Below are 26,141 nucleotides of genomic sequence, written 5' to 3'. Positions count from 1 at the left end.
TTAATCATCACCTAGTTCCACCTTCACTAAAGCACTGTTCACCACCTACCTTCTCCTTGATCACTACTGCAATAACCAGTGGTTCTCCTCCGGATGGAGGAAGCATACAACTGAAAGAAAACCCAATGATTACTTTCCCACACTGTAATACTTGGTCAATGGAAAACTTAATATGTCCATGTGACGATATCTCCATTCAATCAAACATTCATTGTGTGTTCTTTTGTAAATTCTATCAGATACCAAGGAGGGCCTTCCTGAAACCTATTTTAAAGGAGTGGGGTATCCGCACTTGTAAATTAGCATTTATTAGATTGCAACAGCTAGAAAGTGATCCTGTAATCTATGCAGTATCTAGCTTTTTAAAACTTGTCATTAGGTTTCGAACTTCAATTTTAGACTGTTTTAAATTGAAACATTATGTTTTTTATTTTATCTAAGCAGATGATTAGCCCAGCACAACAAAAATTGTTTTTATCTTGGTGAATTTTAAGAGTTATATAATCCATTCAATATTTATGGCACTTTCTAATGTATGCTTTTATGATTTTGTTTTTAAAATTCGAATAAAGCTTTTCTGAACTGAACTGAAAACCCAATGATGATGCTGTCACGTTTTTAACAGAAGGCAGAGAACCAAGATATACCGCCTCGCAACTGGAGTACGTGAATGAGGGTTTGTTATTGACAACTTGGATAAATATTGCAGACCCCGGTTACTGAGGTCAAGTGATCCATTCCCTATTGATTTTGAATGCGTACAGAAGGATCATCAGACGGTAAGAAGCATGCATTGGAGCTGTTCCGAGGGGATTGAGGTCAGTTGTGTGGGTGCGGCAAGGGTTTCGGTGTTGCAGGTGAACTGGCAGCGGTGGCAGGAGAAGGGTCCTTCCATGGGTAACGGGGAGGAGAGGCAGCAGTTGCTGTCGCGGTCGCTGGGGGCCAGGGCTAGGGGCTTAGAAGAAGTGTAGCGGTGAATGATAGGAGAGCTAGGGTTCCTGGCACTGGGCACATTCCAGGCACGGACAGTCGCAGACGGACTTGCCTTTAGCACGCCGGCACGCATGCACTGTGGCCTCCATTAAATAGGTCCTGGGGAGGGAAAAGCACTGGACGGCGGTAGGCTCGGTGGTTGAGGGCAATGAGAAAATGTCGGGAGGGCACAAGGGGGCTAGCTTGTTCCAGGAAGTGAAAAGGCTGACTGTCTGACTGGTGCAAAATGTACAACAATTACATAAAATAAATAAAGGCTAGTCAAATACAGGAAGTGAAGGCTGACAAAAATGCCAGGTTTAAGGGGTGGCCAGAGTGGCAAAAGGCAGACCTTGGTGGTCAGAGATTGGATCCTGGTGGCGAGAACGGGCTGGGGAGCGGCCCGCAAAAGGAGTGGAGCGAGGAGAAGGCAGAGTCGGCTTACTCACGCAGCGGAGTCAACTAAGCCTGACCACGACTGTGAGAGCTGGTGAGAAGACTTACTTCCATAAAACTCCCTAAAAAGAATTGCCGCAGAATACGGTGGAAACGCTATTGGATCTGTTGTGACAGTATTTATGGATAAGATAAGGAAAATACTTAATGTATGGAATGCGACTCCCCAAAGTTTAATCAGGCTGTAATTGGGCCTGTTATCAATCACGGCCCGTATAAATATCAACCGTATTAATTATTGCATAGACTGTAAAGGGAAATTCAAGTATAAAATAAGATATGTTATAAACATAGAACTGGCCAACTCAAAAAATGATTCTCTAATGGCAGATTACTATTTTAAGGATCTTCTGGTCAATTATAATCTGCTTCCTCTAAGTGAACTTTCCAAAATGACCAGTGCCACTCAGAAGCTGCTGGTGAAGCAAGAAATTAAAATGGCCAGTGTAGTGTCTTGTGAGTTTGCAGTGACGTAACCCTTTTGGCTCCTGATGGACTCCATACTCCATAGAGCTGTGATGTAAGTGTTATGTTGGAAGGCAATGAAGGCAGATTAAGAATGTGGAGTTCGCAGTTACATGCAGAAGAATAAAGATATGTAATACTAAACTCTGTGTATGGCGTAGTCATTGGTGGATACCTAGGCTGGGTAACATGCTAAAATCGGTGACGAGATAAGGGATAAGTAACCGGAAGATCAACAGTGCTTTCTCAGAGAGTTTACCATGGTCAAAGCAAACTGCTCATGCCTTCCATGTTGTCAAAGTACGAAATCGACACTTACTGCATGCGAAGTCAAAGTGCTGTTCTAGCCATTGTGAAGAAGTTGTAAAAGACACACAGATGATGGAAGGAATGCAGAGCAAATCAAACATTCATCCCCAGTCAAGGGATCCGGGTTAAATCCATTGTTCTTTTGCTCACCATGCCAGCCCAGTTTAGACCCAGCTATATGCAAATCAGTCTTGACCCTGTGCTTCATAGAAACAGTCAAGTCTGAACTTCCAAGCCAGGTCCTCCCTAGACCGGAAACAAGCATCCTGGGATCGGTTTTGGGGCATCACCCTGGTAGCCAGTCAGAAGCTGCATTAAATTCAAGGTCATTTGTATAGCCCACAAGGCCCTACACAATACATGTTCTGAGTTTCTTAGACATGTTTTTGACTGGTACAAACGCGGTACACTCCTGCTCATGCATCTGTTGCTAAGAAGAGGTTGGTTCCCAGATTATATATTAGGGCTTTACTCTCCCTGACTTCATTTACAAAGGAGCTTAAGACTGCTTTTTAATACCTAAAAGTTCATTCCAGTTGTACATGGTTTTAAATAACTAGAACAATAAATATATCTTACTTAGTACTTAGGTATCATCTTGGAACTCTCAGATTTTGGTTTGGCATACAGGTTCAACCCCTTTTCGATACATCACTGGTTTCTGTAGGCATAAGGGAAGCAAAAGTACAAATATACAAATTCTTTATGTACTCTGTGTCAGTCTTCCCATAAGTGTACATGGAGTGTCACTGCAGAAAGGACAGAAAACCACGTTGACTTTCTCAATTAGTGTACACTAACATTTTGAGGCCCATGCCAATGTCCAAACCTGCAAAGTCCCCTCTGCACCAAGCTCCCCGTTACTCAGTTACTGGTCTGCGCATGACAGGAGTCTCACACATGCAGCCCTCACACGTGTGCACACATGTTCATTTGTAAACCAGCCAAGTGCCCCTTACCCATACTGCGTCGCAGTGGCCTCATCCTAAAAGGCAGGCACTGGCGGTAAACATGCACAATTAATTTGTCAAGTGTTTGCCCTGGGTGAGTCATCAGTTTTGATGCTCACCCACAGTAAAAGTGTAAAAAAAATGGTCAAAAAGCAAATAATCTGGGTGGATTTGGTGAGCAGAGTCTATTTTAAGATCAGTGAGGGCATAGAATGACACTGAGGAGTGGACTGATGTGTCGTGCCCATAACCAAGTTTCCCTCCTTTCCATACACCCCCTTTCCTGTGGATAACCCACACCATCCCACGAGTTGCACCTCGCCCCCTCACCCCACTATAACTAAGCCCAACCCCTCATCGGCAAACTTGGTTATCTCACACAAGCATTCGAATGCCACCCTTATTCAACCTGCACCTCCCGATTACCCTATTGTCTACTCTATTCCGACCATCTCCTCTGTCAGAACAAAGTTTCCACCTAAACCCTCCCGAGCACCCCTGTATAAGTTTAACATCCCAATCACCCTGCAGAGCCCAAGTACCCCCATCACCAAAACAGTCTTGACAGAGCTGCGCTGTCTGCTCCACAATTGCAGATCAGCAGTAAGACATAAACTTCAAATCTCCAATACCATCACCCTTCACAAGGTTGACATGCTCTTCCTCACAGAGACCTGGTTCAACGGCACCTCACACGCTATCTTTGATCTCCTACTACCCACAGGCTATTCTATACTCAAGAAAGACAGAACTGACGGCATTGGGGGTGGTGTTGCAGTCATCTTTAGAAACTCCCTTCAACTGAAGGCTCTTCCTTTCAGCTCTTTCCGCACTTTCGAAGGCCTTTCTCTTGAGCTCCAATTGCACCATCGCTCACCCCTCAGATTCCATGTCATTTACCGTCCACCGGGTAGCGACCCTTCGTTTTTAGAAGAAATCACTGACTTCATCAGCGACCAATTCTCGGAAAGTGACCATCAGACCTTTGTGGGGGACTTCAATCTCCATTGGGGCTCACCGCAAGACTCCTCTGCGAGCTCGCTTGCCTCCTTCCTCTCTGCAAATGATCTTATACAACACTGCATACAGTCAACACACTTTAAGGGCTCAATCCTGGACCTTGTTATTTCCAAAGCAGACAGACTTTCTATCACCACCCCTTTTCATGTTGACTGGTCTGACAACCTCCTCATCCCATTCTCTATTCACCTTTCACACTCTATAACTCTTGGCCAACCTAAGAGGGCTACCTCGTGGCTCCGTGATGTTAAAAATATTGACATTGGTTCCCTCTGTGAATCATCCTTGTTATCACTTCCAAAGCTTGACCCGAACCTAGATGTTGACGTACTCACCTCCCAATACCTCACAGTCCTTGTAGTCAAAATCAATAAGGTCGCTCCTCTCCAAAGCAAAAAGGTTAGGCCCACTCCTTCAGCGCCTTGGTACAACAAATCCCTCTATGAAGAAAGGAAGCAGCTAAGATACCTGGAGAAACAATGGAGGCAAGCGCCCTCCACTGATAACTTAGCCACGCTTCGTTCTGCAAGATCCAAATACCATAAGAACATCTTCCTTGGGAAAGCGTCGCACTTCAGAACTCTCCTTGACTCTGCCAAAAATAGACCCAAAAAACTTTTCGATCTCATCAAGATTCCTAACCACTCTCCCACATCCTCCAAGCTGGAGGACTCTACCAAGAAAGCAACGGACTTTGCTCTATTCTTTGACGAAAAAGTGAAATCCCTCGTGGCTCAAGTAGCTCACCCTACCCCTCCTGAGGAGCGCAAATCCTTAGCCGTTTGGCAGAACTTTGACCTCATCTCTGAAGATGCCCAACTATCACCTCTACGCAGATGACACTCAAATCTACCTCAAAGTTGCCTCAACCCACGATCTCACTATCCTTAGCTCAACTCTCGATTCCATTCAAAACTGGATGTCAAATCATCAACTGATTCTGAATCCCTCCAAAACTGAATTCCTCCTCCCTCTCCCCTCCCCCCGGTTCAATCTTGGATGGATCAGACAAATCTACTCAACAATAAGCCTATCATTGTTGAAAGCGCAAAATCCCTTGGTGTCTTACTCGACAAGAATCTCAATCTAATCCCTCACATCAATTCCATTGCAAAGTCTTCTTTGGGGAATTTGTCGCTTTTTTCCTGAGCATGACTTTAAAACACTGGTGCAATTGCTGGTCCTCTCCAGACTGGACTACTGCAATTCTCTTCTTACTGGCCTCCCCAAATCCTACCTGTCCCCCCTGAAATCGGTCCTACACTCAGCAGCCCGTTTCATCTATGGGGCTAAAAGAAGCGACCACATCTCACCGCTGCTATCCTCACTGCGTTGGCTTTCCATCGAGGCTAGAGCTATCTACAAGACTGCCTGTATCACCCACAAAGCCTTGCACTCCTCCTCTCCTCGCTACCTGTCGAACAAACTGAAACTCTCTGGAGGCTCTAGACCATCTCGGAATGCGGAAAATCTGCTGCTTGAACCCCCCACTTTCAAGAAGGAAAGATCGATGGCCCAATCCTTCTCAGGCAACGCAGTGAGAATCTGGAACTTACTCCCGCCTCAGCTCCGGACTACCTCCTCCTCTCAGGCCTTCAAACGGGACCTTAAAGTTCTTCTCCTCCAAAGACACCTCCAAGTCTAACTCGCACCCTTGCCTTCGTTTGAAGGAAGACCTCCCATTACTGGAAAGTCTATTGGCCAGGTTTATGGTACTTCCTCCCCAGTGTGTTCTGGTAGTTTAAATGTTTAGTAGTATCCCAATACCTGTGTATGGTACCCTTTTGGAACTTGCACACGTCACGTTTGTTTTGTAACACACTGTTTGCTACCTCACACATTTTGTTTGTTTTAGTTACTTGCACAAGTGCCTCCTTTGCCTACGTAACGTTTGTTCTTGTGATGGAGTGTCTGCCTTTTATTGCAATTTTATACTTCTACTTGTATTTTGTACATTTTTGTAACCTGCACCAATTTCACTTTTTTCTCCTGTAATGCACCGATTGCTACCTCATGTATTTTGGTTTCTCACTAGTGTCACTTTTGATCCATGTAACCTATTGTCTGCATTTGTATTTTGTTCCTGTATGTCATTTTTGGTCCTTTTGTGAAGAGCTCTGACACCTTCGGGTAAGGTCCGCGCTATATAAAATTGCATACATAAATAAATAAATAAATAAATAAATAAATAAATAAATAAATAAATAAATAAATAAACATAGAGCACTAGGACCCTGCACATGAGTAAGGGAAGGGCGGGGGCAGGAAACCGGACACGAGTTCCGGTCTGCGCACGCACACAAAGACACAGGAAATGACCAGGAGCAAGACGTGCATGGATGAGCTGTAACGTGAAAGAATAAACCTACCTTATTGCACCATTGGTCTCTGTCGTGATTATGGCGTGAGGATACTACGTGATGTAGCTGCACTTTGAGTGACACAATGTACTTCTAAGTTGCACGCTAAGTGGTGCTTGTTTGACACAAGCACACAGTTGTGTCCTTGGGTGATGTGATGTCCCCAGAGACGTGGTTCCAACATGTTTCTTGTCTCTGTGCATGGGATCACCTCAGCTTCATAATGGATCCATAAAAGGTGAATAGAAAGTGACAAAAGTGTTCACTTCACGTACAGCGAGTCAGGATTGTGTGTTTTTTCATTTGTCATCTTCATTTGTGTTTTTTCGTCGTCCAACTACTGTCAGAATATTGGAGATTGAACAATACTAGGAATGTTTCACATATTTCTTCAGCGTTTGGAGCACGCGGAAATAATTAGCGGGTTGCGAAAGGCGCTCTTTATAATATTCTAAGCAGGGTGTGCACCAGGACACAAACAGAAATGTAGATTTACGTCCTGCTTACATACGAGGCTAGAATATGATATGCCAGATGGGAACACAGAGAAACAGGAAGGACCGCAAACGTGCAATGCCAGCCTGGGCCCAGCATGCGATGAAATACGGCATTCATCGATTAAGTCATTACTCTGCTCTGTGGCGTCCTTCTACCTGCACTATAATGTTCTTGTGGGAGGGTATCCTGTATCAGCCAGAGGGCAAGCCACAGAACGTCTCGACGATCAATGCCGGATACTAACCTGCGGCAGGAGCCGACTTTCTTGCACGCGCGAGGCAGGCACTGCGTAAGGACTCCACAGGGCGGGCACGGACACACACACACGAACACCCCTCCCCCCATTTACGTGCAGCATCACAGTTCCCATACTTTATTTAAACGCACTTCGACCACTGCTCAAGGCTTACCGTGTCTGGCCAGCGGTCACGGCACCTCTCGGTTATTTATGTTGACTGGAGCCACACGCCGAACAGGAAGGAAGTTTCTCAAAGAGGGGGCCGCCCCATATGTCCTCAATTTGAAACCATTGGAGTAGTCCAGGGGGTGTGAGAGTACACTGCAAGATAATGACAATAGCCATTTGTTAACGTGAACTACACAAATCGATTTCCTCTTACGAACGGTATTATAAAAAAAACAATTGATTTATTTATTTAACATGCAAGAAAGATGACATTTTTTAACTCAGCGGCACGGACGGGTTTCAAACATGCGACGCATGAGTAATTTGATGGTTCATGCAGTCGCTCATAGCCGTGGGTTTGGAGAAATTGATGGACCCGGTGGAGTACATTCAAGGTGAAGCACGAATTATGACAATATGCAAGTAAAGATGAGCGGGATGGAAGGTTCAGGTTCTAGAAAGCCCAGAAAATTCCATCTGTTAGGCGCTTGAGGTTTCAAAATCCGTTAGAGAGCCCAGGGCCTGCCTTCAGGAGGGACTGTAATGGAACGCAGAGGACCGAGCTGATGAAATGAGCGCCAGCAAGACTGGCACAGGAGAGTTTTAGGCGCTGTGAGAAGGTGGAGTAGTGTGTAAAGGCGGGTGACGTTATTAGCAAATACACAATTCTCTGCAACACTTTTGACTTTCAGGAACAGTCTCCACTCCCAAGGATCTCCAAGAGGTTTCTAACAAATGGACCTGATTTCAATATTTGAGCAGTAGTTTCTGCAACCTTGCCTGGAGACTAGATGGAGACAATTGGAAGATTCTGGCCAGGTGTGGATTTTATATCAGGTGCAAGAGTGCGGGAGGGGATCATTTGTTACAGGAGCTTCCTGGCTGTCTCTTGGTGCCTCACTCTGGAGTATGCCTACAAGAGTTATAATTCAAAAAACTAAACCAGGACTGGTTGGCTAAATCACTTTGTTGCCAATCCACCACAGCTTGACAACAAAGTCATCTATCTAACCGGTTCTGATTTAGTTTTTTGAATTATAACCCTAGTAGGCATATTTAAATACCGATAGCTGTATTTCCCAAGCCTCCAAGGGTATATTGGGTTTCCCACTTTCGTTTTACTTCACCCTGGAGTAGGCAGCAGCCAGCTAGTGGTGGAGCTGATGGGTGATTCTAGCTCCTGAGCCACCAGAGTAATGTCTAAACCCAGAGGAGGGAGGGATCACTTTTTTTTGATCCATGTACAATTGCACTGGTGGTCTCCACTGCATGAATGTGGGAGTCCTCCTGCCTTGGACCAGCTAAACAGATACCCTGCACAGGTTGAGCAGTAGAAAGAAAGCAGAAAAAAAACTTGATGAGTAAATAGAGCCATAGGTCTTCGTAGGATGTCTCAGGGCTTGTTGAAAGCGAATGAGATGAAAGCAATGGCCATTGCTGGAATTCTATATAGTGGAGCAATTGTATTTTTTGAACGAAGGACGAGGCTAATTAAGAGAAACAGAAGATTAATTGTCTTGTCTCAATAGAATGTGGCATTCGTACTTAGGGCTAAACATTCTCATATCAGTCGAAATAATCTTCAAAGGCTTGCTCTTGATCTGAGGCATCAATGCACCTACCTCACCCGACTCTCATCGAACAGGTAACGGTTTATATCCATCTCCAGTAGCTTCGGCGTGACAACCATGGCACTGGGCAACACCTGCTTAACATCTGCTGACCCGTAATCTCTGGTTACAGATGGTTTGCCGCTCCAGAACATCTTGGTTGCTCCTCTGGCAGTAAAACTGGTGGGTAATGAGATGCCCTGGAGAGTGATACCACAAGAAGTCTTGCCATTGGTAGGAAGAGGAGAAGATTCCTAAAAACAAAAATTCAAGAAGGTGAATTAACTATCTCCGCCATGTGATTAACAAGTCTAGTGTGTTCAGCTGCTCCAGCTAACGATTCTTAAAATTCTGCACACAGATCATCACATTTAAATATTATGCTCACCCTTCATTTTGGCAACTTGCTGCGTATTATTTACTGAGGTATTCTTTGTTATGCCTTAGTCACCCCAAGGAAAACTCTACTTGACGTACAATTTTTGAACATAGTTTTTGTTGCTTTTCGCTCCCTTTACATTTTTAAATAACATTGCTGCTCCCCGAGAGGAGCCTGGCCTACAGGCACAAAGCATCCTGCTCTCTTGCTGCTTACTGAGAGGAGCCTGGCCTACAGGCACAAAGCATCCTGCTCTCTTGCTTCTCACCAAGAGGGAGCCTGGCCTGCAGTCACCAAGCATCCTGCTCTCTTGCTGCTTACTGAGAGGAGCCTGGCCTGCAGTCACAAAGCATCCTGCTCTCTTGCTGCTCACCGAGAGGAGCCTGGCCTGCAGTCACAAAGCATCCTGCTCTCTTGCTGCTCACTGAGAGGAGCCTGGCCTGCAGTCACAAAGCATCCTGCTCTCTTGCTGCCCACCGAGAGGAGCCTGGCCTGCAGTCACAAAGCATCATGCTCTCTTGCTGCTCACTGAGAGGAGCCTGGCCTGCAGTCACCAAGCATCCTGCTCTCTTGCTGCTCACCAAGAGGGAGCCTGGCCTGCAGTCACAAAGCATCCTGCTCTCTTGCTGCTCACTGAGAGGAGCCTGGCCTGCAGTCACAAAGCATCCTGCTCTCTTGCTGCTCACTGAGAGGAGCCTGGCATGCAGTCACAAAGCATCCTGCTCTCTTGCTGCTCACTGAGAGGAGCCTGGCCTGCAGTCACAAAGCATCCTGCTCTCTTGCTGCTCACTGAGAGGAGCCTGGCATGCAGTCACAAAGTATCCTGCTCTATTGCTGCTCACTGAGTGGAGCCTGGCATGCAGTCACAAAGTATCCTGCTCTCTTGCTGCTTACTGAGAGGAGCATGGCCTGCAGTCACAAAGCATCCTGCTCTCCTGCAACTCACCGAGAGGAAGCCTGGCCTGCAGTCACAAAGCATCCTGCTCTCTTGCTGCTCACCGAGAGGAGCCTGGCCTGCAGTCACAAAGCATCCTGCTCTCTTGCTGCTTACTGAGAGGAGCCTGGCCTGCAGTCACCAAACCTCCTGCTCTCTTGCTGCTCACTGAGAGGAGCCTGGCCTGCAGTCACAAAGCATCCTGCTCTCTTGCAGCTCACTGAGAGGAGCCTGGCATGCATTCACAAAGCATCCTGCTCTCATGCTTCTCTCCGAGAGGAGCCTGGCCTGCAGTCACAAAACAGCCCTCTCTTGCTTCTCACCGAGACGGAGCCTGGCCTGCAGTCACAAAGCATCCTGCTCTCTTGCTGCTCACTGAGAGGAGCCTGGCCTGCAGTCACAAAGCATCCTGCTCTCTTGCAGCTCACTGAGAGGAGCCTGGCATGCATTCACAAAGCATCCTGCTCTCATGCTTCTCTCCGAGAGGAGCCTGGCCTGCAGTCACAAAACAGCCCTCTCTTGCTTCTCACCGAGACGGAGCCTGGCCTGCAGTCACAAAGCATCCTGCTCTCTTGCTGCTTACTGAGAGGAGCCTGGCCTGCAGTCACCAAGCATCCTGCTCTCTTGCTGCTCACCGAGAGGAGCCTGGCCTGCAGTCACCAAGCATCCTGCTCTCTTGCTGCTCACTGAGAGGAGCCTGGCATGCAGTCACAAAGTATCCTGCTCTCTTGCTGCTTACTGAGAGGAGCCTGGCCTGCAAGTCACAAAGTATCCTGCTCTCTTGCTGCTTACTGAGAGGAGCCTGGCCTGCAAGTCACAAAGCATCCTGCTCTCTTGCTGCTTACTGAGGAGCCTGGCCTGCAGAGGAGCCTAGCCTGCAGTTACAAAGCATCCTGCTCTCTTGCTGCTCACTGAGCGGAGCCTGGCCTCCAGTCACAAAGCATCCTACTCTCATGCTTCTCACTGAGATGGGGCCTGGCCTGCAGTCACAAGGCATCCTGCTCTCTTGCTGCTCACTGAGAGGAGCCTGGCATGCAGTCACAAAGCATCCTGCTCTCTTGCTGCTCACTGAGAGGAGCCTGGCCTGCAGTCACAAAGCATCCTGCTCTCTTGCTGCTCACTGAGAGGAGCCTGGCATGCAGTCACAAAGTATCCTGCTCTATTGCTGCTTACTGAGAGGAGCATGGCCTGCAGTCACAAAGCATCCTGCTCTCCTGCAACTCACCGAGAAGAAGCCTGGCCTGCAGTCACAAAGCATCCTGCTCTCTTGCTGCTCACCGAGAGGAGCCTGGCCTGCAGTCACAAAGCATCCTGCTCTCTTGCTGCTTACTGAGAGGAGCCTGGCCTGCAGTCACAAAGCATCATGCTCTCTTGCTGCTCACTGAGAGGAGCCTGGCCTGCAGTCACCAAACATCCTGCTCTCTTGCTGCTCACTGAGAGGAGCCTGGCCTGCAGTCACAAAGCATCCTGCTCTCCTGCAACTCACCGAGAGGAAGCCTGGCCTGCAGTCACAAAGCATCCTGCTCTCTTGCTGCTCACCGAGAGGAGCCTGGCCTGCAGTCACAAAGCATCCTGCTCTCTTGCTGCTTACTGAGAGGAGCCTGGCCTGCAGTCACCAAACATCCTGCTCTCTTGCTGCTCACTGAGAGGAGCCTGGCCTGCAGTCACAAAGCATCCTGCTCTCTTGCAGCTCACTGAGAGGAGCCTGGCATGCATTCACAAAGCATACTGCTCTCATGCTTCTCTCCGAGAGGAGCCTGGCCTGCAGTCACAAAACAGCCCTCTCTTGCTTCTCACCGAGACGGAGCCTGGCCTGCAGTCACAAAGCATCCTGCTCTCTTGCTGCTTACTGAGAGGAGCCTGGCCTGCAGTCACAAAGCATCCTGCTCTCTTGCTGCTCACTGAGAGGAGCCTGGCCTGCAGTCACAAAGCATCCTGCTCTCTTGCTGCTCACCGAGAGGAGCCTGGCCTGCAGTCACCAAGCATCCTGCTCTCTTGCTGCTCACTGAGAGGAGCCTGGCATGCAGTCACAAAGTATCCTGCTCTCTTGCTGCTTACTGAGAGGAGCCTGGCCTGCAAGTCACAAAGTATCCTGCTCTCTTGCTGCTTACTGAGAGGAGCCTGGCATGCAGTCACAAAGCATCCTGCTCTCTTGCTGCTCACTGAGAGGAGCCTGGCCTGCAGTCACAAAGCATCCTGCTCTCTTGCTGCTTACTGAGGAGCCTGGCCTGCAGAGGAGCCTAGCCTGCAGTTACAAAGCATCCTGCTCTCTTGCTGCTCACTGAGCGGAGCCTGGCCTCCAGTCACAAAGCATCCTACTCTCATGCTTCTCACTGAGATGGGGCCTGGCCTGCAGTCACAAGGCATCCTGCTCTCTTGCTGCTCACTGAGAGGAGCCTGGCATGCAGTCACAAAGCATCCTGCTCTCTTGCTGCTCACTGAGAGGAGCCTGGCCTGCAGTCACAAAGCATCCTGCTCTCTTGCTGCTCACTGAGAGGAGCCTGGCATGCAGTCACAAAGTATCCTGCTCTATTGCTGCTTACTGAGAGGAGCATGGCCTGCAGTCACAAAGCATCCTGCTCTCCTGCAACTCACCGAGAAGAAACCTGGCCTGCAGTTACAAAGCATCCTGCTCTCTTGCTGCTCACCGAGAGGAGCCTGGCCTGCAGTCACAAAGCATCCTGCTCTCTTGCTGCTTACTGAGAGGAGCCTGGCCTGCAGTCACCAAACATCCTGCTCTCTTGCTGCTCACTGAGAGGAGCCTGGCCTGCAGTCACAAAGCATCCTGCTCTCCTGCAACTCACCGAGAGGAAGCCTGGCCTGCAGTCACAAAGCATCCTGCTCTCTTGCTGCTCACCGAGAGGAGCCTGGCCTGCAGTCACAAAGCATCCTGCTCTCTTGCTGCTTACTGAGAGGAGCCTGGCCTGCAGTCACCAAACATCCTGCTCTCTTGCTGCTCACTGAGAGGAGCCTGGCCTGCAGTCACAAAGCATCCTGCTCTCTTGCAGCTCACTGAGAGGAGCCTGGCATGCATTCACAAAGCATCCTGCTCTCATGCTTCTCTCCGAGAGGAGCCTGGCCTGCAGTCACAAAACAGCCCTCTCTTGCTTCTCACCGAGACGGAGCCTGGCCTGCAGTCACCAAGCATCCTGCTCTCTTGCTGCTCACCGAGAGGAGCCTGGCCTGCAGTCACCAAGCATCCTGCTCTCTTGCTGCTCACTGAGAGGAGCCTGGCATGCAGTCACAAAGTATCCTGCTCTCTTGCTGCTTACTGAGAGGAGCCTGGCCTGCAAGTCACAAAGTATCCTGCTCTCTTGCTGCTTACTGAGAGGAGCCTGGCCTGCAAGTCACAAAGCATCCTGCTCTCTTGCTGCTTACTGAGGAGCCTGGCCTGCAGAGGAGCCTAGCCTGCAGTTACAAAGCATCCTGCTCTCTTGCTGCTCACTGAGCGGAGCCTGGCCTCCAGTCACAAAGCATCCTACTCTCATGCTTCTCACCGAGATGGGGCCTGGCCTGCAGTCACAAGGCATCCTGCTCTCCTGCTGCTCACTTAGAGGAGCCTGGCCTGCAGTCACAAAGCATCCTGCTCTCTTGCTGCTCACTGAGAGGAGCCTGGCCTACAGTCACAAAGCACCCTGCTCTCTTGCTGCTCACCGAGAGGAGCCTGGCCTGCAGTCACAAAGCATCCTGCTCTCTTGCTGCTCACCGAGAGGAGCCTGGCCTGCAGTCACAAAGCATCCTGCTCTTTTGCTGCTCACCGAGAGGAAGCCTGGCCTGCAGTCACAAAGCATCCTGCTCTCTTGCTGCTCACCGAGAGGAGCCTGGCCTGCAGTCACAAAGCATCCTGCTCTCTTGCTGCTCACCGAGAGGAGCCTGGCCTGCAGTCACAAAGCATCCTGCTCTCTTGCTGCTCACTGAGAGGAGCCTGGCCTACAGTCACAAAGCATCCTGCTCTCTTGCTGCTCACTGAGAGGAGCCTGGCATGCAGTCACAAAGTATCCTGCTCTCCTGCAACTCACCGAGAGGAAGCCTGGCCTGCAGTCACAAAGCATCCTGCTCTCTTGCTGCTCACCGAGAGGAGCCTGGCCTGCAGTCACCAAGCATCCTGCTCTCTTGCTGCTCACCGAGAGGAGCCTGGCCTGCAGTCACCAAGCATCCTGCTCTCTTGCTGCTCACTGAGAGGAGCCTGGCATGCAGTCACAAAGTATCCTGCTCTCTTGCTGCTTACTGAGAGGAGCCTGGCCTGCAAGTCACAAAGTATCCTGCTCTCTTGCTGCTTACTGAGAGGAGCCTGGCCTGCAAGTCACAAAGCATCCTGCTCTCTTGCTGCTTACTGAGGAGCCTGGCCTGCAGAGGAGCCTAGCCTGCAGTTACAAAGCATCCTGCTCTCTTGCTGCTCACTGAGCGGAGCCTGGCCTCCAGTCACAAAGCATCCTACTCTCATGCTTCTCACCGAGATGGGGCCTGGCCTGCAGTCACAAGGCATCCTGCTCTCCTGCTGCTCACTTAGAGGAGCCTGGCCTGCAGTCACAAAGCATCCTGCTCTCTTGCTGCTCACTGAGAGGAGCCTGGCCTACAGTCACAAAGCACCCTGCTCTCTTGCTGCTCACCGAGAGGAGCCTGGCCTGCAGTCACAAAGCATCCTGCTCTCTTGCTGCTCACTGAGAGGAGCCTGGCCTGCAGTCACAAAGCATCCTGCTCTTTTGCTGCTCACCGAGAGGAAGCCTGGCCTGCAGTCACAAAGCATCCTGCTCTCTTGCTGCTCACCGAGAGGAGCCTGGCCTGCAGTCACAAAGCATCCTGCTCTCTTGCTGCTCACCGAGAGGAGCCTGGCCTGCAGTCACAAAGCATCCTGCTCTCTTGCTGCTCACTGAGAGGAGCCTGGCCTACAGTCACAAAGCATCCTGTTCTCTTGCTGCTCACCGAGAGGAGCCTGGCCTGCAGTCACAGAGCATCCTGCTCTCTTGCTGCTCACTGAGAGGAGCCTGGCCTGCAGTCACAAAGCATCCTGCTCTCTTGCTGCTCACTGAGAGGAGCCTGGCCTGCAGTCACAAAGCATCCTGCTCTCTTGCTGCTCACCGAGAGGAAGCCTGGCCTGCAGTCACAAAGCATCCTGCTCTCCTGCAACTCACCGAGAGGAAGCCTGGCCTTCAGCTGCATATGGAGCAGTGGAGGTCTGGCCTTAGCATTCAATGTTTCCAATAAAAAATCACCACAGAAACTGGTCTACAGTATGCATTCTCTTCCTGCCTGATGCTGATAAACCACCATCTTATAGACCAGGAATCAATTTGAAGAAAGGGGAGGAGGGAATCGTACATCAGGAAGATGGTCCTGCACAGCAGAAAGTCGGGACCCAAATGTTCAATCCAAGTTAAATAAATTACATGAACTGCTCACTAGAAAACAAGGAATTTTCTATCTCTGCCTCCCTCAACTACTTCCTGTCGCCCACTTTCTCTCACTCAGTGTATTCCAAAATGCATCATAATATTTCAAGGCTCAGCAGGGAACTCACTGGAACACAGGACAGACTAGAACACTCCCCACTCCCCACTCCTTACTACACAACAGAGCAACAGAAAACGGCAGATCAAGAACTAGGAACATTCCAAATCTACCACAGTGATACAGAGTTCTTACTCTGCCATAGTACTTGCATATTTAGTTAGAGTTCAGATATTATTGAAAATGTACTACTGATGTGGAAGCGGATGTGGAGCGTACACGTCTGCCATGCACATGGAAATGCAGGGATACGTTGTGGCTTATGGGCCACAGGCACACATGTACCCAGCAAATCTGAAACTCTTGCCAGTATTAGCTTATTCTCAAACACATGGTGAAATGGTTCCTATCTGTGTGAAACAACCTCTCATAGCAGGTTGGTTGAACTTGGGCTTATGTTTGCCTCGTGAGGAGCGGTCTTTGTGTACGATGCCACCCGCCCCATGCTCTCCTCCATGCGGCCCTCTTTCTGCTGACTGGCTGTGGGCCGCTCAGGTAATAGAGCTGTCAATTATGAATAGCGTGCAAGAGCACTACCTATGAAGGTCCTATATCACACTGCTGACCAGCTCCCAGAGTGTCCATGTCCAATGTGGTCGGTGGGGCTAAAATCAACTGTGCTGCTCTGCCTTGTACCTTAATTTCAGTCTCTGTGACATCACCAATGAGGAGGACATCAAGACACAGGAATTTGAGGAGGAAGACACTGGGCCTGACCAGCCCTGACAAGTGGCAAGTTAAGGAGGCCTTTCTAGACCTCACACCCCTTTATTGCCCGCCTGGCGCGCCATAACTGTGTCTGTATGCCAGCCCCTTCTCAGCCCTGCCTCTGCCAATTTATCGAGCCCTGATGAAGTGCCATAATAAAAAGAAAGAACTCATTAAGCTGCTAGGGCCCACATAATATTGTCCTGAGTGCCCCATTCAGACTATCTACAGAAGCAAAACTAAGTAATAATTGATGGGAGGGAGGACAAATGCATATTAGTTCTCTCCAGAAAAAAATGGGCCAGCAGGTACATCAAAGCCTTCACTGCAGAGTAGGTCTATCTGGAAGGAATTCAACATCTTGCTGGGAGAGGAAGAGAATGGGGGCAGGATCTGCATAACTTAATTTAGTTCACACTGCCTGGCATGCCCTTCCGAGGGAAAGAATAGGGTAGAGGCCAGACCTCTGTCTCCAGCCTCTCCAGGAGGTCCATTTGAAGTTTGGTGGGAACAAAGTAGTTTGGCAGTGGCAGTGACAGGGCTTAGAGTTCTCAGAGCACTATGACCACTTTCGTTCGCCATTTTGAGAAGTCGCAAGATTCTGTGCAGGAGAGATGGGACAGGGGTGAAGTGGTGATGTACCTACTTTCTGTAACTTCCCACACTCACGTAAAATGCCTACACATGAGAGATTTTGAGAAGCACTGGATTTTGCAGGCCTTCAAGGACAGATGGACACCTCGTGGCTGGACCCCAGTGTGGAGTGGAGGGAAACTCTGTACTTGTGTGGGCTCTGTGGATTTGTCTCTTTAGGGCCAGTGACTCCGGCTTCCCCACTCCCTCTGGGAGACAGTAGAGTGGGGACCAGCTGGGAGACTCTGGAGGAAACTGGAGGAACGTTTGTGAACAGGTCCTGTAGATGGGCGACTCCCTAAGGGGAACCATCAGACCCCATTACCACATGAGTGATGAGGAGGATGACGTGTGGCTTGGGAGTGCAGGCAGCGAGGGTATTCTGCCTTGTCGACCCAGGTGCCCACTGTACAGGCCCTGGGTCTGAGGAGCGAAAGGTTCGGGCCTTCAGCTCTTTATCCTCAGAGTAAGAGCAGTGAAAATCACCTCTTCGAAATTTGAGAAGATTTAGATGTTAGGAGACCAAAATGAACACCCCTGGTGGCTAGAGTGTGCCCATAGGAATAAAATGCAAAAGCAAACTTGGCCCAATAGGACCACATGTGTGCTTCTCCCTTTGGTATAAATGTGCCCAACAGCCCTTTGGTGACTCTAGTCTCGCAAATCTGTATTATCATGAGGAGTGGTATGTGTTACTCCCACTCCAAGTACTACCAAATATTCCCAATGGAGGACCAAGGCTGTGCAGGCCGATGCAGCCCCGAATGCAATGCGCTCCTCTCACCCAACAATCTACCACCCCTGTGGATAATACATATTTTCTAATTTTATACCGAGTTTGGCCCTCTGCAAGTATAAGCTCTATATCAACTTACTACTAGTCAGGAAATCTGGTGTACTGTAGCCCAGTAACCACGTAAGCATTATATGAGGATGGTGGGCTCTGGGTAACATTTATTTGTTATAAGTAGGTTCCAAAACTCTCTTCATCATGAATAGACCCAGTCAAGAGTGCACAGTAAGGATTTGTTTTATGTTATTGATATTGGATACTAGGGCTAAGTGATGGGAAGTAGACGTGCACAGTCTTTTGTGACCTTTATGAACAAATTAGACTTAGTCACCCATTTTGGAAAGTCTCACATCAGGGCATATGGGCCAGGAAGGAGAAATGATTGGTTGGCAGTCAACCTTTGAGTTGTGTTAACAGTTTCCCTTATTTGGGAATTGTTTTCGACCCTACAGGGTCTTGGCAATCACAGGTCAGAAACTCTTGCCTAAAGCTTAGCAAGTAGGTAGGATCGATATTTGATCTCCCACATACTGTAGAAAGAGCGACACCCTCACCTGTGTTGGCCATATACAAATCTCAGTGCGTCCCAGCAGTTCGGTATCGAGCAGGGGTTTGGGGTATTCGAATGTTTTTCCTCTGCAGTAAGAGGAAAAACTGATGTGTTAAATGGCTCCTCTGACACCTTCCTACTAGTTATCTCTACATTGCGCCCACAGAACTAAGTTTACAATTTATCTCAGATCATGTGAAGCTGGCTCCTCTTTTACTGTGGGTTAAGACCTGGGCCAATAAGGAGACTCGTTTGAACAGGGACATTATACGTGGCTGTCTTATCCTAGGGAAGGGGCTAAAGGTCCCCTGGTTGAGTTATGTCCAAAAGGCCTTTAAAGAACTAGGGGCCTGATTTAGAAGTCGGCAGAGGGAATACTGTATCACAAACTTGAAAGATATCCCACCCGCCCTATTAAGATCCCCATAGGATAGAATGTGATCGTAATACGGCATCAGAATATCTGTCACGTCTGGGACTGAGTTTTCCCCTCTGCCAACTTCTAAATCCGGCCCTTTGTCTGCTCCATATGTTTGAATCACCCGCCTTCTTAACTAAGGATGATAAGCAGGTGGTCAATCTCCGTTTCTCAGAACTGAGCCAGGCACAAAGACTACACGTAGAGTCTAATAAAAGCTCTAGTAGAGATTATTCCTGGTTATCAGCTTTGGATGAGCTTGTATGCCACTTAACTCTAGATTTGACACGGTGGGAAAGGTCACTTCTGTTCTGTTTTAGAGGGCACAGTGCCTTTGGTAGCACTGCGCTGGCCTGTCCATGCAATAGGCTGCCCAACCAAACTCTGACACACGTATTTTTTTGTTGTTGTAAATTCTATAGAATGTGTTTTATTTCCTTTTTTCAAAACCTATTTTCAAGTATTTAAAGTTACAAAAGTACAGGTACGTGCATATCTACTTGCAGCTTTAAGCAATCTTGATGTTTGTCCAGAGTGAGCTCTTCTTAAAAGCAGCAGTGAGGGGCGGAAATCAATGGTAGAGTGATTTCCAGGCCTCACTAATTGTCTACTGTATTTCATGCACCTTTTTCTTTCCAACCCCAAAAATCGTTAAGGTGATGATGGTTAGGCTCCAAGGTGCAGTGTACATGCGTACATTTTAGGATGTCTTTGGTTTCTAACTTATAGAACCATAATAGACCCCAGGAGGTTTTTGATCTCAGTATAGCATGAGTCCCTAGGCCCTAGGGTCTCTTAAGAAATAACTGATTGTTGTAATGATTCTGAACATGAATTAGGCGCCCTCGGGAGTGTTGGTTTTCTTTTCTGTATTGCTGCTTGTAGCGATTGTATGTACTTTATTTTGATATCCGTTCTGGTGCTGCTCTGGGTACAGATATTAAATCAGTTCTAGTTATGTGATGTATTGCTTGCCTCCTTTATGAATGTATTTAAAATATAATAAAGATATCTGATCGATCGATTTGTTTTATGGTTTTATTAAAATCGATGCTCTCCCCTACTCCATAAAATATGAATAGTTATGACTATAAAAATAAACAAAACTGTGGCAATTAAATGATTATTAAGCATCATATTAAAAAAATTGCAACCGTATAACAGCGGTACAATAGTCATAATTTACTTGCATGAATAGAGAGAGTCCATCTGTATCCTCCAACCCCTCCCTTCTTGCTCTAGCTAAGCTGTATTAGCACCACAAGGGCAATGGGCATCTTTCCAAGGTGGCCTCTGCATACTTACTGGAACAATGGAAGTGTGATTCTATGTGAAGAAGGTCATTGTGTAAGTGCTTGGTAGCGAGGGCGTCATAGTGAGCCCATACGGTCATACGCCTTCCTCTGGTCTTCACGAGCAGTATTTTTAGTTTCTGCTCCGTCCTTCTCAAGGGAAGATTTCCTCTCTGCCTTCTACTTCTCTCTACTGAATGAAATGAAATGAAATGAAATGAAATGAAAGGAATCTTATAATGCGCAACTAAGCCCGAAGGCATCAAGGCGCCTAACAGAAAACCATAAACTAAGTATAAACACAACTACGGGTACTCCCTAGCGAAAAGCCAAGTTTTCAAGGCTTTTCGAAACAGCAAGGCGGAGGACATTGATTAATTTCGCCAGGGAGAGTATTCCATAGCTTAGGAGCAATAGTAGAAAAGGCCCTACCACCCCACTTAATCCTGCGGAAACGAGGTACCACAAGCAGATTCTTTGAAGAGGAGCGGAGCTCTCTCCCCGGAAGTATGGTAAAAGCAACTTGTTAACGCCCCCAGCACCTTTACCAGAGAGAGCATTATAGGTAAGGCAAAGAATTTTAAAAGTAATCCTCGATTCAATTGGAAGCCCGTGTAGGGCCCTCCTGGCTGCTGTTGCTGACGCTGATCTGGTGGCGTCCAAAACAAATTTGGCTGCCGCGTTTTGGGCAGTCTGAAGACGCTGTAGCAGGTTCTTATTCATGCCTATGTATAGCGCATTACAGTAGTCAAGTAGCGAAACGACAAGAGCTACCACCACTTGCTTCCGCGCCTGAGGGGACAGATAGTGCTTTATTTTTCAGAGTATTATAATAATACCCCAACAGGACGCCACCGTTCTATTTACCTGCAAAGACATGGATAGAGCGGGGTCAATTAACACCCCCAGGTTCCGTGCCGACTCCGTGGGTGTGGGACAGGCTCCCAGAGAGGGCGGCCACCAATCGGGCAACCAGATGTTCTGGTTGGGACCGAACACCAAGATCTTAGTCTTCTCGCCGTTCAGTTTAAGTGAGTTGTGAATCATCCACAAGGAAACTGCTTCCATGCAGCTCCTAAAACTGAACGGTGACAAGTTCCCCAGATGGGAAAGGGACACCAAGATCTGTGAGTCGTCGGCATAAGAGACTACCTCCATCCCGAAAGATCTTACAAGCCTAGCAAGCGGGGTCACATAGATGTTGAAAAGGGTCGGACTTAATGCCGACCCCTGTGGGACCCCGCATTGCACCGGAAGGGATGGAGATAAGAACTCTCCCAACTTGACCCTCTGCACTCTCTGGTCCAAAAAGGAGGCCAGCAGACTCAAAGCCGTCCCTTCCACCCCTATCTCCCTCAGGCGAGATGTTAAAACCGAAGGGGACAGGGTATCGAAGGCAGCTGTCAAGTCCAAAAGGACCAGAATAGTAGTGTGTCCCCGATCTACCTCCATGCGGATGTTATTCAAAACCACCGTAAGGGCCGACTCTGTACTATGGTACCTCCTGAATCCATGCTGGGAATGATCCAGGAGACCCGAGGAGTCCAGAAAAGCTGCCAGATGTTGATTGAGATAAGTCTCCATCATCTTTGCCGGTGCTGGGAGCAAAGAGATTGGGCGGTAATTCTTAAGCACCTCGGGATCGAGTGTAAGCTTTTTTAAAAGGGGCTTGACCACCGCGCTCTTCCATTGAGAAGGAAAGATGCCCTCACTCCTAGCCCTGTTCATGATATCCAACAAAGGAGGCAATAAACAGTCTCTGCACTCCTTCAGGACTTTAAGGGGGCAAGGGTCGAGTGGAGACCCCGACTTTATCTTATTCAAAAGCAAATCAAGCTCTGAATAAGAAATAGGTGGGAACTCAGGCAGAGTCTTGGAGATGATGGAAAGAGCCTCCTTCGCAAACAGAACCGGAGAGGCGGGTGGGAGAGGAATAGCAGATCTTTGTATCTCAAGATCAGAGTAAATATCTGCGATCTTTGAGTGAAAAAAACCGGCAATTTCATTGCAGAATTCCTGGGAACTTACAACGGGATCCGGCATCTGTAACGTACAGAGCGTGTCCACTATTTTGAAAAGATCCCTCGGAGAAGAAAGAGAGAAACAGCTTAAATAAACTGTTTATCTTATTGAAGGATGTCAAACACAAGAATTAACATATTAATCTTGTTGCTTCTTAACTTTTATCTATAAAGCATTATAAATCATGTGAATACATATATAAATTATTGCTGAATTATCAAAAAAAATAAAGCAAATATTATATGATATTTATGTGCCAACAATTATAAATGCAAGGTGCTTTTATAAATCAAAAATATGTGCTTGGTGGTGTGCAGACTGTTAGAGGTCGCGCCAGCACAGGGGGTACAAGTAACGTTAAGCGATTACCTTACCAGTGAGACTGTCTTTACTGTGCCACCCTATGGTATTTTTCTGAACATCGCTATTCCTGCGAGACGTGAGTATATGGATTTGGTTCTGGCCCTGAAACATTTTGGTCCTGATGACTCCGTAGAGGAGTCAATAGAGAAACATGTTGACATTTGGAAATTATTTTAATTTTATTTTTTTACCCATTAATTCTATGCGGTACTAAAGTGTGCAATCACACTACTAATAACATTGAACAGGGAATGAACTCAGCAACAATTTTATCATTATAGAGATTGTATCTCTTTATAGCAGACCTAGAGTTCACCTCACATAAAACAGTGACCAGGTCAGATAAGGGTTGTATGGTATGAAGGAGGCAACTGGTTAGGTAGAAAGGGGTGTAGGGTGGAGTAAAAAGATGGCAGCACTTCAGGGCAGATAGGATTGCACCTGTCTTCCGCCTGTTTCCTTTCCCACTACATGTACTGTGTGGTTTTGCACATAAGTGAACGTTGATGATGAGAAATTAGATAGTGATCAAGATTCAGAGCCAACGCCATTTGCTACTGCTCCCATGATCCATTTTTCTTCACATCTTTTTTTACACTATTTTACATTTCATTTGTACACCTCTGTTAGATTAGTTGGGCAATCAAACATTAGGGATATTTTTTTTAAACTGATAACACCTTTGAGATCTACATGGAGGCGAGATTCCCTTGATGTTCTGTGTATTTACAGTGATACTACTATCAGTTCTATGGGCTTTGTTATATAATTGAGAGAGTGAGAGTGGGCCATGAGACCGCGAGGCTACATGAAACCAAAACTTTCAAACAGCCATAGTTGGGGAAATTTACGGGGGAGACTGTGACTGCATTATTATAGGCTACAAGAAGAACAATCTTCCAAGAACACTGTGGGCTTTTACCAGAAATCTTTGCTATTTTTATTTTTTAGACATGTACTAGAATGAAGAAATGTGCTATCTCGAACCTAAAGGTCGCCCCTGGACTAAGGACCATTCCCAACTAACAAACTCAATATGACAGAGTAAACAGTATCATAGGCACTCTGGCTATATTTTTGTTCAACTATATCAAAATCCTTACTGTATGCAAAATGAACAGTTCGGTAAACCCTGATTTTCATTCAAGTTATGGTCACAAGTAATGCACAGCGGAATTTCCATGTGGAATTCCGCTCTGCACTATATAGTGAGTGGCAAATCCCGGAATACCTAGAAAACGAGCCTCTCTAAAACCTACAATTGACGTATGAACTATAAAACCCAGATCCCTTGAACGTATAAGATAATTATAAATCCCAGAATATCTAAGTGGGATACACAGAACAACGTTCAAAATACCTCAAATGATCGAACTTACCAGAATGGTTAAATGGATAGATAGAAACGCATATCCAAATCCTTCAATGCAGAGTGGAAGAGTAAAACCTTTTCCCCCCGCAAGACTTTTAAGACCTTGCGACAAAGTTCTGCTCACTGTTCCAAGGGTTAGAAGGTACCGTTCAGGGGGCAGGTTGTTTTATTTCCTAGTCCTGCTTTATTGGAATAGGCTGCCTCTCCAAACCCGAACCTGCCCGGATCATTTCTAGTTCAGGAAATTGCTGAAGACTAGCCTATTCTAATTGTGTTATTTCTTGCCTGCTATCCTGGTTACCACGCTGAGATACCCGTCCTGAGGTGATTTGTGCATGTTATGAACCATAATAACATAACATAACATAAAATAAATACTTCAGAGATAACAGAAGCAGAAGTCTGAGAAGACTTCAATGGAGTGTAGAGCACCACCTCCTTCAATATGGTAATGCAAGAGCAGACTCTCCTCCCAGAATGCTTTTAGAGAGATAAATATGATACGATTCAGTCAAATCATTTTAACTAGATTAAAAATATACAAAATTGTCAAGCGCATTCAAGGTAGGCGAAGTCAACATTTCTGTATAATATAAAGTCCCCAATCATTTAAATCGTTAGTAATGCTTTCCTATAAGTTTAGGCCTACATTTGGAGTACATTTCTGACTTACTTGGAATTGCAAAAGGCTTGGTGAAGTACCCCTGAGAAGCTACACTAGATGCTGTTTTAGAGACTCCTACATTCCAGATTTTTCTAGGTTGGCGCATTCATACCTGCCCTGCAGCTGCATGCGGAGAAACTGTGATGTTCTTCGGGACCACTTTCAAGTAGGCATTGATCCGAGAAGACGACTTTAATAAAGTTGATCTGAAAGGGAAAAAAGCACATTTATGTGGAAAAGTCTACCTAAATCAAGTAGATGTTTCCTCTGCCAACGTGAAGTAAAAGTATTCTGATCCAGAACCAGAAAATATGGGACATCATCTCAAATGCAGCTATACAGATGTGATGGGCCAGCTAGCTTAGGTAGGCCCCTGTTCTATTCTGGAAAAAGCTGCTACTTTGTTATGAACATCAGTGTATTTCCAGAGATCTTCATTATGATCACTATCATTACATAGATAATGCCAAAAATGAAAGGTACCAACCGCTATGAAAAAGTTCAGTGGAATTCAGAGTGCAGGAAGACCATACAGTAAGGTCATATTGTCCCTTTCTGTTGCAGTAATCAACAGACACCATCATTGATTGACTAGAAGACTGCGGTCCACAAACACAACCATGGTTTCAGTTCTGAGAACATTCTCAGAGTCATGGCCTTTATTGAGAAGATTTGACTACAAACAGCGGTCTACATTGCTGTTCAAAAGGAAAACCCAGAACTAGTAGCAAAGTGTCCTAGGGCAATAGAGCCTTCCGAGCATCCACAGCCGATGCAGAATAAAGTCAAAGGCAGGCATGTCAGCAAAGGAAAGAAGGACACTGGGCCTCATTGCAAAGTTCTACCTCTCTTTCAAAAAATATGTAAAGATGAAATCCAGGTTGCTTGGTCTTTGAAGCAGGATCATACTTATGCTTTCTTCTTCTCACCAGTGCCAGCATTTGCCTTTTCCTACAACCTCTGGAACAAACATGTCTTCACCTGATACTCACTCCATCACTCTTTTGTCTAGCAAGAAATAACTCAGCCCCTCCTCTGATTCCCTCCTCCCCACACCCTATGAGTTACCTATTTTGGGTTGCATGCCACCAGCCCATTTGTCAAATGAAGCTCAACACTTCTAATGTGGTATTCTGTTGGTATGGAGCCATTTGGCCAATGCATTGCCACCCCATTACACCATCTCTGCTCTGTGCCACTTGCCGCTTGATTAGTGAATACATATGTTTGTTTCCGCCTGCACCTATGGGATCTTATAAGAATTTATATAATTCTCTAATTCATGCTTCTATAACACGAATCACTCAGGAGGTTTTCATTTCATGTCCTATGTAGAGTTCTGTGCACAATAATAATATCATCATATCCCAATAAAATAACAAATAATATGCTATGTAGATACTGTGTATCAAAATATCTATTTGTGTTTCGATGCCAACTTGAGTGAAGATGGTAGTGC

At 47.0% G+C, this 26,141-nt stretch overlaps 1 protein-coding gene across 1 annotated transcript in view; it reads right to left on the bottom strand.

Moving 5' to 3' along the window:
- The window catches only part of LOC147728953 (uncharacterized), a 291,189-nt gene that overhangs the window by 12,451 nt on the left and 252,597 nt on the right, over positions 1-26,141 (bottom strand). Inside the window, exons 24-26 of the mRNA XM_086959204.1 lie at positions 24,795-24,888; positions 9,059-9,300; positions 7,441-7,589 (exon numbers count right to left, since the gene is read on the bottom strand). Coding sequence (XP_086815330.1) covers positions 7,457-7,589; positions 9,059-9,300; positions 24,795-24,888 — 469 coding nt within the window. The 3' untranslated portion in view covers positions 7,441-7,456. The remainder of the gene's footprint in view (positions 1-7,440; positions 7,590-9,058; positions 9,301-24,794; positions 24,889-26,141) is intronic.

This window comes from Lissotriton vulgaris, chromosome 2_2 (assembly GCF_964263255.1).
Source record: "Lissotriton vulgaris chromosome 2_2, aLisVul1.2, whole genome shotgun sequence".
In the NCBI taxonomy this organism is placed as follows: Eukaryota; Metazoa; Chordata; class Amphibia; order Caudata; family Salamandridae; genus Lissotriton; species Lissotriton vulgaris.
This window is presented reverse-complemented; position numbering and strand designations above follow the sequence as displayed.